Source organism: Chaetodon auriga, chromosome 6 (assembly GCF_051107435.1).
Source record: "Chaetodon auriga isolate fChaAug3 chromosome 6, fChaAug3.hap1, whole genome shotgun sequence".
Classification (NCBI taxonomy): Eukaryota; Metazoa; Chordata; class Actinopteri; order Chaetodontiformes; family Chaetodontidae; genus Chaetodon; species Chaetodon auriga.
Genome location: NC_135079.1, coordinates 23,573,552 through 23,587,369, shown reverse-complemented (window position 1 = coordinate 23,587,369; position 13,818 = coordinate 23,573,552). Strand labels below are relative to the sequence as shown.

General features: G+C 43.0%; 1 protein-coding gene across 1 annotated transcript in view; it reads right to left on the bottom strand.

The window, feature by feature from the left end:
• hipk3a (homeodomain interacting protein kinase 3a) overlaps positions 1–13,818 on the bottom strand; it is a 31,881-nt gene that overhangs the window by 4,783 nt on the left and 13,280 nt on the right. The window contains exons 5-17 of the mRNA XM_076732801.1: positions 12,117–12,240; positions 7,845–7,964; positions 7,205–7,291; positions 6,750–6,934; positions 6,387–6,552; positions 5,714–5,837; positions 5,371–5,465; positions 5,044–5,198; positions 4,498–4,659; positions 4,038–4,409; positions 3,693–3,854; positions 3,302–3,576; positions 661–821 (exon numbers count right to left, since the gene is read on the bottom strand). Of these exons, the coding sequence (XP_076588916.1) occupies positions 661–821; positions 3,302–3,576; positions 3,693–3,854; positions 4,038–4,409; positions 4,498–4,659; positions 5,044–5,198; positions 5,371–5,465; positions 5,714–5,837; positions 6,387–6,552; positions 6,750–6,934; positions 7,205–7,291; positions 7,845–7,964; positions 12,117–12,240 (2,188 nt within the window). The remainder of the gene's footprint in view (positions 1–660; positions 822–3,301; positions 3,577–3,692; positions 3,855–4,037; positions 4,410–4,497; positions 4,660–5,043; positions 5,199–5,370; positions 5,466–5,713; positions 5,838–6,386; positions 6,553–6,749; positions 6,935–7,204; positions 7,292–7,844; positions 7,965–12,116; positions 12,241–13,818) is intronic.

Here is a 13,818-nt window from a genome sequence, read left to right as displayed (position 1 = left end):
GCTGATTAGCTTAGCTTAGCACAAAGATTGGAAACGGGGGGAAACAGCTAGTCTGGCTCAGTCCAAAGGTAACGAAACCCACCTACCAGCACCTCTAAAGCTCATTAATTAACACTGAAGTGTAAAAACAATACATTGTGCTGGACAATCTCTCAGCCAGGAGCAGAAATGTCCTGAAACTGCTGTAAAAGCACAAGTTGTTGTGGTTTCACTTTGCTTTTTATTCAGATCAAACAAGACGCAACATGTTAAAATATCTGTTAGTGAGCTTCAGAGACACATATCTCTACAGGCAAGTCTTCACAAACTACCTTACTAACAAAGTGCCACACTACATTCCGAGATTTTCACATCTGTCTGCTTCCACAATGTAGCCCTCGGGTTTAACTTTTCATAGAAAAACTGTCTCTTGCTTCCCACACCTCATTTGCAAGCTGTTATGTAAGCTCAGTAAAATACCTGTTCTTGTTCCACAAAGCAACACAACCCCAACTTAAATAATTTGGGGCACCAGTTTCATCTTCCTGTCATGTGACTGTAGGCCTGCTGCTCTGACAAAAATGTCACGCCATCCTATAAAAATTTACCAATAATTGTTGTGTTCAGGACCTGCATAATGCTCCATATACTATAAAGAGACAGGCAGAGAAACGAACTGACCTGTCCAAAGCCCAGAGGGTGCTGCTGCTGCTGCTGCTGCCCAGTCACCTTTTGCTGTCGGGACAGAGGGGGGGCCGATGGGAAGAGGGGGACGGAGGAAGGAGTGCTGTGTTGTCCTATGAGGCTGCAGCGCCCTTTGGACCGGGACCAGGACTCTGAGGCTGAAACAGAGAGAAGACAGAAGTGAGTCAGGCAAAGATGTATATGCTGTAAAAATGGACAGCAGGTTTAGTCCACCTGACCTGCGAGACTAAAGACAGTGAAGCAGACCAACAACTAACAAAGATTTCAAGCAGCAAACAAGCATGCATACCAGAGAAAACAGATTCAGATATGAAAGACATACATTCACAGTTAGAACTTCAATCCAGGTTTTTGGGTCTAAAGGATTTGACAGTTGATAAACGCATTTTAAACAAAGTGATCAAGATGCCCTCAAGCCAGAATTTACTAAGGTGTTGTTTAAAGTTGTATTCCTTAAGATTTCAGCCCAGCTTGACTCAGCAATACCTGAGTCAGTTGAGTCAGTAGTTACAGGTGGTAACAACAAGTGTAGTTTAATACTACACGTCACAGAAGTCTGTGAGCAGCAAACAAACAAACTATTGTCGTTTTACTGAAGAAGTCAGACAATCATTTCCCTTTTTCCTTCAGTCTGTGATCAACAGTGACGTGATTTTATGCTGCATACAGCATGAGTCTGCGCCCGGCAGGCCACAGTGAAAGGACTGAACTCCTGCAACTTTCAATATCAGAAGACACTGCATTAAACACAGGTATAATTGTGTAAAAGACATTACTACACAGGTTCAGCAACACCTGGAACACTGTTAGCAAAGACGCCAAATTGTTCTCAGTGTTGATGAAATAGAATCAGTGTAGCAGCGCCAAACTGCAGCTGTGCAATTCACAGTGGAATGATTTCAACAAACAAAAATCACATTCAAAGCAAAAGCAGGCAAAACTGAAGGGGCAACCACAGGTGAAGTCCAGTGTTTCAAGCTAATCTTTGAGACACAGCAGCATCTGCAACTGAACAAGAACAGCCTACTTATATGAAGTACAATCAAAGGTGAACTGGAATTTAAACTTAACAGGTAAAATCTGAGAGCTTATACGATAAAGTGACTGCAATCACAAGTTATGCATTGAAAATTATCACAACAATAAATAAAAGCCAACACATACAGCAGCAGACATGTTGAGGTGTTGACATTTCACTCATTTCTAGAAACTTGCACTGGATCAGCTACATGCTGCCCAAAGAGAAGCCCCACTCAGTCGTGCAGAAGCATACCACTCCATCTAGGTTACAGTTGGTGTGGAAGAGGTTTTGTATTTTAGGAGAGCAGCGACCCTAATGACCACCAGAAAATGACCTGCTTCAGATGAAATGTCTGAGCCAGTGGTGTAGAGGAATGACAATTTTTCAAGAGTTGGAAATCTTCCCACAATAGACAGCACTGTGAAACTAGACAATGAAATTCAGTAAATTGAGGAAATGGGAAGAGACAAACTGTTGGCACTCAGAAAAAGCACTTGACGAGCAAAGTTGATCCTTGGAATCTGATCTGAATCGGTTTTAAGTATCACGTCACCATTAACAAAAATGACCATGTGACAATAACAGAACAGAGAAACTGATATCAGATCAGTGCCTTGGGGCAACATTTGCTGCATGGCAAGAACCAGCAGAGGAAACGTGGGACCTGACTCAATACCAAATGAGATGCATCCACCTTTCCCTCCACTTCCAGGCACCAGCTGACTTCAGTTCACGAAAAACGTTTGCTGTAAACTCTCCCTCCTTGTTGTGAAACAAGGAGTGGTTTGTTTTAGACACTTAAGCCGCAGTTAACGTATTCTTTTCAAGGTTTGGTCAGAGTTACTTAAGAGATTAACAGGAAACGGACCTCCACCATGAGCCAAAGTGAGTGCTCAGATGAGGACAGCTTCCATCACTTTATTCTGTCTGCACAGCACACAGAATGAGTAAAGCTTGCTTTGCCTTGGGATATCTGGTTCACTGAAGCTTACACTAGATGCTGACATTTCAATTAATGTACACACGCTCACATATATAAAAAATATGACCCTATTTAACTACACATGTGTAATGGGTGAGGAATGAATACACCAGTTCTGCAAAGACTGCAAAGGTTTTTCTCTTTCTTGGAAACATTCCTCAAAGAAAACTGCTTTTTGATGGAGGGAAAGCCATAAAAGAGGACTCTCCAATGGATGCATCTTTGAGGTATCAGTACAACATATCCAGTTCTCTGCTGGTGTCTCTTGATCACCTGTTAAAGCCTCTATGACCCACTAGGGGGTGGTAAGCCCCTACTGCTTCCATATGACCTGCAAAGCAGACACCGCCAAAGCACAGGTGACAGACCACATGACAGGTGGCAAGATGACACACATTCATGGAGGAAAAAAAACTTTCCTGGGTGTTAGTACACAAACAATATTTTTCCGAGGGCATCAGTGTCTCTTAGCTTGTAATGAAAGAAACTGGTTAAAACACGCTTGTTTTCTTCTCGAACATGAAATCCATCATGCGTATAAGAACTCTTGCAGTGCATAGACATACAAACAGAAACATTTGCTCCTTATTGGAAAGGTAAACATCTCCACTGACCCGTTCTCTGGACACGCTCCTCTGTCCCTTGAGTGTTGTTGTTCTGCACTCTCATTGGTGGAACCACCATTGTCCTGACGCCACGGGGACTCCTGCCCTGCACCGCAGGGGAAGGCAGTGGTGCTACCATGGCAGCCAAAGGTGGGTAGTTGTTGTGGTTACTGTTGTCAAGGTAACGGTAGGTGTTGTTGCCGTGCGGGGAGGTTGACGTGTCAGACGTGGGGGAGCCTTCCACTGTGTCACAGCCACTCTCATGGCCATCGTCCTCCGACATGCTGAACACAGGAGAGATAACACATTAAGACGACTGGACCCAGGAGTGTGTTTCTCCTTGTGGAACATTGCTTCCTCAGTTATTTGGACATATGGGCAAACATTCACAAACAACAACCTGTTAGGTCTCTTGCATGGTGAGAGGGAGGGGCTGGACTGGAGTGAGTTGGAGGCAAAAGAACTGGTGCTCAGGCTGCTGTCGGGGCTGCTGAGGGAACACACTCTCTCCATAGACACACTGGTGTTTCTGCACGCCTCACACACACACTCCTCTTTACACCTATGGACAGAAAAATGCAGGTTAGCATTACTGAGGCTCAAGTCATGTTTAAATGTCATGTTAGTAGAATGAACTTCAGTGGATCACAAGGAAGTTTTAGATTTCCAATCAGTACTCCAATTACGTCCACGGAGCGTTACAGAGGCCATTCAGCCCATTTCCATTATCTTTGATGTCACTCACTCGCTCAGATGACACCTCTGAGGGTCTTCATCGTCCCCCTCATCCTCTCCATCGGTCAATTCACTATGGATGCTGATCACACTGGGAGCAGGGCTTGGTGTGTCACCCATCAGAACTGCCACATCTCGCTGTTGTTGACTGGACAGATCTAACTGGCTGCTACCATTTGGTGCCACCCCTTTGAAGCAGCTCAGCTCCTCTTCTACATCATCTTCCTCTTCATCTGTGTTTTGAACTTCCGGTTGCCTGGTTTCCACCAGAGGCACCTCCCTCTGAGGCGGCTCCCTTCGTGCCACCGCCTGTCCAACAACATCTGCTATCTTGGGGGTCCGACATGCTGATATGTGGATGTTGTTGAGGTGGGACAGGTTCCTGTTAACAGAACAGTTGACACGTTAGCTATAGATTAAGTGGCAGAACAGTTTAACTTCAAAGGTATTACTAAGGAGCAAAGTCTCACCTGTTGTGACTGTGTCTGTTCCTCTTATTGGCTGGCTGGGGCCACACAACATGAGCTATGCCAATGTTGATTGGCTGATGGGCAGAGAGGGCTGACATCTGATTAGTCAGGAGAGGCTGTTGCATCACTGAACTATAGTGGCTGCTGTGGGGACGCACCTTCCTGTTAAAAGGTAATGCAAGAGAAACATAACACAGTCTTACACTGAGTAAAAATATGCAACAGGAATAGATTACATGCTATGCTCAGATAAAAGCAAATAAAGCTGTAAAAATACACAACAAGAACCTTGAAATAACAGTACAGAAGTTTATATGTGATGTTCTGCTTCTCAATGCTGAGTCGAATCCATGTTTCTCATGCAGCAGTCAGGCTGTGTTAACCATATTTTGTTTTGACATTTCAATTTAACAAACCATGTTACAACAGAAGGCTCACAGTAACCTGGTTACTTTACTGCATGTACACACACTGAATGTAAAATGATTATTGAACAGTGGAAGTCTTAAAACAGAGAACTTTCCAGCCTCGGTTTGGATGACTCACCCCCAGTCGCCGAGCCTCTGTGCGCCGCCTGTGGTGTCGTTGGTAAGGGAGGATGGAGGTGGTGGAGGGGGGTGAGAGGGGGGAGGACCCACCGGAGTCATCTGCTGCCAGGCTGCTGGGACAAGGAGCTGCTGCCCCCGGCTGGACCATGCTTGCTACAGGGACAGGGAAATCAGGGATGTTATGTAATCATCCATTGCTCCCCATAGCTCTGACCTGGGTTAACTAAGCCACACTTAGGAATGATGCTGGGGTCAGAGGTTATGTTAGGGACTCAAAAGAGTGGTCTATTCCAACAAGCTACAAACGTCTGGGTGTGTGTCTTACCTGAGCAATTACACCAGGCCTCACTGGTAAGGGCTGTATGGGAGGGGCCTGAGTTACCATGGGAACGGAATACCCTGCTGGCTGGTTAAGGTTACCTTTAAGAAAAAAAAAGCATAAAACAAAGCAGCTGTCAAGCACCTCAAAAAAGATTATGACTAAATTCAGTAGCATTTTGGTAAAGCAGTTAAGCCACTTAATACTGGAACCGACTGAGTAATGTCTTCCACTATGCTGCCTTAACACTGTAAAACATTTTAAAAAGGCAATTTTTGTATTAAGATTACTCAGATTACTAAGAAAATACCCTTATGTAATCTTTGTAAGCGGCGTGCAGCCTACATACCTTGCATGTTGGGAGGACAAAGAAGAAGGGCAGGTGGAAACGAGTCACTGCACCCAAACTGACCATTCCCAGTTGCTAGAGCTATCCCATGATGCAACACTGACGGAGCTGACTGGGTTATAGTCTAGATTAGAAGAGAGTACAAGGAGGGAGTGGCAGAAAAGATGGTAGAATGAAAGAAAGAGAGACAGAGTGGCGGACGGGGAGGATAACATAGAAGAGAAAAGGGAAAATATGGGCATTAACTCTTGAGCACAATGATTCAAAGTGTCACATCTAACAAACAACCAGTATTCTGAGACAATGTTATAGCACTGTCTCTCCTGAAGAGGGCAACAACGGGTCAACAGCACCAACACAAAGCACAGAAATATTACATAACCAAAGATTAGACATGTTTATAGGCATTTCTGTTCAGACTGGAAGAAATTGGGTGTCACCAACAGACAATGTGTCAAGGCTTAATTTTCAACTGCAATCATCTAGTCACTGCTATGCTGAAAGGCTCAGACTTAACAGGCACTGGCATTGTCTACAAAATGAACTGACTGCCATCTGTAAATCCACAGCTTTGTCACACTGATGTAAATGATTACTGGTGTTATGAAAAATACAATATGGAGGTAAAACATGCCCTGGTCCTGTCAGACCACACACAGCTACAGTGTCTCACCTGAGTGTGGACTGGTATGTTGCTGTAGCCCAGAGGTAGGCCAGAGGAGGCAGGGGGGGCTACAGGAGGTCTTGAGAAATGAATGGTGTTCTGATTCAGAGCATCAAAAACTGCACTGGTGGGCCGACTGTGGCACATGTCCATGATGCGGAAAGATGACTGCACACTGGAGGAGATTAGATGAGTTGTAAGGGGTGAGGAGGAACGTTTCATGACTCCAGTTCAAAGCACATTCAACAATTATGTGTTTATGCGTGTCTTTGTACTCTGCTAGTTACTACAGAGAAGAAAAACAAAACAGAAAACAAACAAGAGCGTGCCAGCCAACACATTTTGTGTCAATGGCAGTTGTAGCAGCCTTACTGGTTACTGTGTGGGAAGTCCAGCAGATGAGTCATGGTGAGGAAGGGGTGATTGAGGACGCTGGAGGGAACAGTCCTGTCCTCAGCAGTGATCTGCAGCATGCACTTCAGCAAAGACACAAACTCCCTCCTGTCAACCTTCTCTGCTTGCATGTCACTGTTATCAGGACTCAGCACCAAGTTCACCTGATAGATGGAGGCAGTGAGGCACACAGAGAGAAGACACGGCATATGAGAACCACACAAGGCAACTGTCTTTGTCACAATTAATTAAGCGAATGAGGTCAGCTGATATCATTTTACAGCAGTGTAACTAGGCTCACCGTGTTTTGACATGTGATCATGGAGTTAAACATATTTAAAAGAGAACATTGCTGTGCTCTTGCACCTCTTTACGTTGGATTTGTTCAGCATGGTTTCAATGTGATTAAAGCCATTTGGGCGCGTTGGACTCACATGTGCTATGTCATCCAGACAGCTGAAGATGTACTTTCTGGCCTCTTTGGATTTAAGTCCCGTCTCTTTCTCATGCTCTTCTGTTGTCTGAGGAACAGAAATATCAAGATTAAAAAAATCTGTATGCAGGCACAGTGTGTTAAGATTTTTGTATGAACACATTTTTGCATCTCTGTGTTGATAGCTACTGCTGGATTTGTCATGTTTGAAAGGGGTCACAGTAGAGATAAAATACACACAGGCAGTGGGAACAAACATGCGTTTCCATGTGAATCCATGTGGTCAGATTGTTAGGCAGTAGGCTGTTTGCCGGGAAGTACATGGACAGATAAATATTAGGCTCACATTCATTTCAAATTATTTAGAGTCAGCTCAGCAGGTAGTCTAAACAGAGTTTTATATTTTCTAGAGCTTTCCTCAGGGTGTGCTGGCTTTGTCCTGTTTTGAAAAGTTTATGCAGCTATTTCCTATCAGGAATGTACTTCATAGTCTCCTTGCTGTGTGGACTTTCTCTTCAATTTCCAATGAACAGCTACTGCTTGTTGTTGATGATGTGTGACTGACTGAGTATGTGTACTTTGCATGTGGTAAAACATGCATGTTATGGGCATGTATATTTGTGTAATTTGTGTATGGGTACTTTTAGTCTCCAGGAGGCGTAGGGAGAGTCGGACTCTTTGGAGAAGAAACGAGAGGTCTTGGTCCCCTTGTTGAGCAGCTGCTCGACTGGCAGGCCTTGAGTCTGAGAGATGTACCGGATCTGACCAGAGAGGGGAAAAAAAAAAAAGAAAGAAAAGAAAAGAAATTCAAGCACAGTGAGGCAAGAAGTGAAAGAAGACATGGGAAAATGTAGAAAACGAGAAATGGCAGAAAAAAAAGAGGCAGAGAGAGAACAGACAGCAAATGGTTAACATCACAGCAACTTGGCTTAAAATATGATCATCAGCTTGAACATAATTTCATTCATTTTATCCAGTTACAGAACTCCAACCACATGCAATTTTGAATATTACATCAGCAGCTTATTAGCGTGTACGTACATTTAAGGGACTGTTTCATTGGTGCTGTACTCATACCATGGAGGAGGCAAAGAAAATAAATGTGTTTTCTGTGAACAGAAAGAAAGCTCCTCCAGGGTGGTAATGAGTGGCGTGAACTGGCCTAAATTTCACACACACTGACGCAATGGTCAATCAAACATGAATAAGAAGTTTTTGAAAAACAACATGAGGCATGTAAGCTTATGCTACACTCTGCAACTTGTATCCTGTCCACGAGCTGCTCTGTAAATTGCTTGTTATCTAATACGGCGTGTTAAAATCCCTGCACTTCAACCTTCACTGCTCTGCCAAACTGACATAGATGGAGCACTTCATGTCCCAAGGCGGATGCAGCAAATAAGCACACAGAAAGGGGGGGTCAGAGGCCACTGACATGGCAGAATGTAGCACAAATAAACAGTTTCACCCACTGAAGATTAAGTTTATGATAGAAGAACCTTTAAAGCCTGCATTACTTACAGAAATGTAGTCCTACTGATATTGACAAACAAATTCATGCTTAACCTACACAAGTGTCCTCTGAGGCCTCATGTCTTCAATATCCTTATTTGAACTTTAAGTCACAGATTAAAAATGTCTGGGACCCTGATGTAAATCTCATGACCAGAGTCTGCGTCAAACCAGCGAAAACATTCAGGAAATGCAATAATGAAGTCATTCTTAAAGAGAGGATCCTAGAGTCTCATAAAGGTATCAATTTAAGAATTAAAGGAGTGGTAGAATTGTGCAGAATTTCCACAGACTTGATTTCATGCTGTATTTATCTAAATTTACTGATGCCAGATGAGCTGGTCTCTGTGTTTCCACCATGTTTCCTTTCTGTGCATAAAATGATCTGGAAAAAGTGCCTCACTCAACCTGGGTGTCTAGCTGGGTGCCTAGCTGTCAAGTGCTATTGATACAATACCAGAATGTGAAAGTTTGATACAATACTAGTGTATTAAGATGATAGTCAATACTCAAAATGAATCTGCATACAGTGCTGGTACAGAAAAATGTGCATGTGCAGAAACTGGAATACAGTGTATGTTGGGTTTACCTGTAAGACGTGTAAACATCAGATTTCTTCATATACAAAGAACAACTGTGTGTCCTAGTCATAGTTTAGATATGAAATGCTTGTGCACCACAGAGCCTCATCTGCCAGGATGCTGACAGTGCTGTCAGCTGAACATTCAACTCACACTGGACGGCCATAGAGGAGCTTGTACCAGCGTCAAAAGTGGGTTAGTCGACTTCATTGACAGTCTGTGCTGGAGCCGAGCGTGTCGAAGCAGCCAACAGACACGAGTTACACTGCTCGCACCGCTCTCTGTTGCCTTTACCCTTCTCTACTTCCATAACAGTTCATTTTGCGGTTAGTTCATTTTGAGACTGAGGTTGTTCCCAGCCTGCCATGTTCCGATTGTGCATTGCTCTATGGCAGCTAAAATGTGAATGATTCGGGGGCAGCCTGAGGTCACAGTTACCCCTTCCCTTACACTCACAACTCCAAACTTTCTCACCCAACATAGGCTGTAAAATCTAGTGCACAGACAGAGTTTATTGTGGTTACCTAAAACAATATGATGCAACTGAGTCATGCAAATTGCTTACATGTTTCACTGGAGTTCCAAACATGGCCACCATGTAAAACCACATGACCTGTGCTTGACTAAGTTGGATTGACAATGAAAATGTACTTCTACTGATAATCTGTTGTTTTGTCTTTATTTTCATTTATTTTGTTTGATCTGAAGTTGTAAAATATATTCTGGTATACATTGTGGTGACATGTGGTGACTTTTTCCCAAGAACTGGTTGAACTCTCTGGCCTGCCCTGTCTAGATCACCCCTCTAAAACTTCCAAGATGCTTCAGGAATCCCGTGACCAATGGAAATCCTACAGTGATCCATTTACAGCCTGCATGTGTGCGTGCATGAGTGCGCGTGCACATGTCTACGGCCCAGAACAAACACACTGACTGGCCAGAGGGCACTGGACTGAGAACCTGCTGATGGTGCACTGAACGCTCACCACAGTGTGTGTGTTTGTGTGTGTGTACATGTCTACCATCAGGCTTATGTTTATAAATACATTTTGCTGTGTAGAGTGGAACTGCAGTGAGCCTTGGCATAGCACAGCATACTTTGGGGGGCTCAATGTGCACGCGTGAGGGTGCGAGTGTGTGTCCTGGCCTGGCCCAGTGGTGCACCAAAGTCAGGATAGTCCGAAATGTTTTTTTGTTTTCCTCCAGGGCTGACGCCGGTACCAGTTATCAGTAATCAAGGGAACAGATAACCGATATTTGGCACTGATATTTATTTGTCATAAAAATAAAAATCCTAAGTGTCAAAATTTGGAATAACCAGAGGTGGAATGTAACAACATGCATTTACTCAACTACTGTACTTAAATACAAATTTGATGTACTTGTACTTTGAGTATTTCCATTTTATGTTACTTTTTACTTCTACTCCACCCCATTTTGGAGGGAAACATTGAACTCAATTTCTTTGAGAACTTTTGTTACAAATTACTTTTTACTATTACTATTTGATGTTAATACTTTTGTACTTAAACCTCAGTAAGATTCTGAATGCAGGACTTAGCTGTAAGTATATTAACACTGTGGTATTACTCCTCAAATGAAAGATGAAGCATATGTTTTATTAAATGCTGAAAAAGAGACACAGTAGCCTTGAGTGTTGACAGGCTATTACTTGTTAAGTGTAACCAATGAGACATTGCTGTGGGCGGGACACTGACCGAGAAAACAGAGTGACCATTACAGACAGAGGAAGGCGGGCACATCAGAGTCTTATTCTTAAACTTATATCTTAAATTTAAGATTCCAATAATTGCAAAAATGCTGAATATCAGATCCAATAATCAGACAGGCTGAAAATCCGTCAGCCCCTACAACAGAGCTGTCACTGCACGGCAGAGCTCTGTCAGTCACGATCTCTGATGACTGTCCACCGCGAGCTGCTGCAGGAGACACAAGTGACAACTCACCAATAAAACCCTTAAAAAAAAAAAATCATGCATGAAACAGGGTCTCACCAAACAAGCTGTCTATTCTTTAAAAAAATGTTAATGAGCAAGAATGTCTGGTGCTGGCGTGTATGAGGACTATGAAGTCCAACCAATTTCAAATATTTGGTTTGGCGAAAAAGCGCAAGATAAGTTGAGAGCTTTGGAGAATTTTGTTGATAACCATTAAAGGTCAAATATAATCTTCTCCCAACATAATAAACGACAGGACAGGACAATAGCAGGGTATCCCAGCGTTTCTTCTCTTACACTGAAAACATGACCGACTTAATTCTGGTCTTCACAGAGTTGCCTATAGTCAAACACGGGGTAATCCCGTACTGGTCTGTGAATGTGGAGTGGGCCTTTTCCCATGCTCCCTATCCCTCGCTGGGGGACTCCGTTTAAAGTCCCAGTTGTGTAGTTTAGACCGCACAACGCTGTGGGAAGATAATCACACATATTGCCAAGAACAATTTCCTGATTCACTCAGCTCAGATTAGTATTAGGTGGATTTCATGCTGGATTTGTTGGACTTCGGTCATATGGCGAGAGAGAGATCAGGGAGCAACAACAAATAAAGGTTTAACTGTATAATGAACATACTGCCGAGTTTCAGTTACTGAGAAAGCAGAAACCTAAGAATTATAAGCATTAAAAAGTTATTCAGTGAAAATCTTAATTTCTTTCCGTTTATTTTGTCCTCTTCACTCCCTCTCCCTTCGAGCGAGAGGGATACATCTTTAGGGTCTCTGCTGCCCCTCTTCAGAGTTTGTGTGCGTTTAGGTCTTGCTTGTGTGTGTGTGTGTGTGTGTGTGTGTGTCTGGAATGTTACCTGGTCGTACTCCAGCGCTCCAGGGTAGAGAGGCCAGCCCAAGAAGAGCTCAGCTATCACACAGCCCAGTGACCACATGTCTATGGCCTCAGAAAATGGCAGGCCCAAAATAATCTCGGGAGCCCTACAGAGAGAGAAAAGAGAGGCAGAGAAGGTTACGCCTGTGAGTTGGTCACCATGAAAAATAAAAAAAAAAACTACTAAGACCTGTCACAGCCCAGAGGACTGTGATGTTCCTTTTATGGTATTTCAGCATACATGTTAAGCACCATATTAAAAAAAACTGTTGTGGGTGGCCATCGTGTAACAGACGAAATTATCTCTAAAATGTCTTTGTGTGCTTGACTTGTAAGACTGAGACCTTTTTATGATTGAAATTAAAGCATGTTTTATGAACAAAGAACTGTCTTTTTCATGTTTATAGTGGGGGTCATAAGGTTGTCTAGGTCATATACCGTATATGAACTTAGTGGGAAAGGCAGACGGGACCTCTGGAACTGGTATGTGTAATGACATCGTTAAAATATCACCTTTGCCTCCTTCTGAAAACCACAGACCAATAAATGCCACAAATTTCCACTCCTCATCTTATGGTTAAGGTTTTTCATTGTGAAGACCCTATTTTACCTCTTAATTTAATTCAACTTTAAGGACGTTTTTAAAGAGTTGAAAAATTAAGCTGGTCTTAAGAATACCACAAAGCACAGCACATAACTGTCACTGCCAGAAGTCCAGCTCTCTCCATGGTTTCACTGTACTATACTCGGAAACTTAGGAATCTCAAATTGAACAATACATTCATATGACGTGCGTGCAGTGTTACCGTAACAAAGAACTAAATCTCTTCAAACAAATGGACTTCGTCACTTACACAATTCAAATTAGACTTATCTTGCAGCAGTAGTGTGAGGCAGCACAGGAAAACAATGCGCTATTAGGCCTGGACCCAGCAGCTGAGCAACAGCGCTGCAAATAGCAACCACTGCTGTGACGACCACAGGGGAAATGACTGTTGCCAAGCAACAACCGGACACAAGACCATAATGTAACAGTATTACAGGGTGATAAATGGGGACATCACTCATTGCTGTATGTGTGTATGACAGTGAGCATGTGTGTGTTTCTATGTGTGCGTGTGCGTATTTGTGTAGACACACAATTGCAGATGTCACGTCTATCATATTTACAGCACAACTGACGCCTTTTGTCCTGGACAAGGAAATTACACTTTACTATTTGCTATTGCCTTTTTAAGAACAAGATGTCCTGTCATACAATTCCATAAAGAGCCTTGGGGAGGACTGCCTCAAACATTTTAGACAATGTGTGAATGCTTTGTGTGAAGCAGGGACGAGGACACTGATTGTGGCTTTCCTATTTCTAAGTGCTACGATCAACAGAGGTGTATTTGCCCAGAGACAACCACATCAGACCACATATAAAAAAAAAAACTTTGTCTGCATACAAGAACAGTTAGTGGTAAGTTTTGAGCAAGTAAGAAGGCAGAGAAGAAGAAGAAATACTACTAATCCAGGCTCATACCGAGCAAAGTAGTGTAACAGTATAGGTAGACAAACTACAATAATACAATACAAAATAATCTGTCATTACAAATTTAAGAATAAGTACACACACTTGTTATCGCTTTTCTTAAACTGCTTTGAGTTCTGCTAAACTCATGCAGCACAAACTTAAGATCACG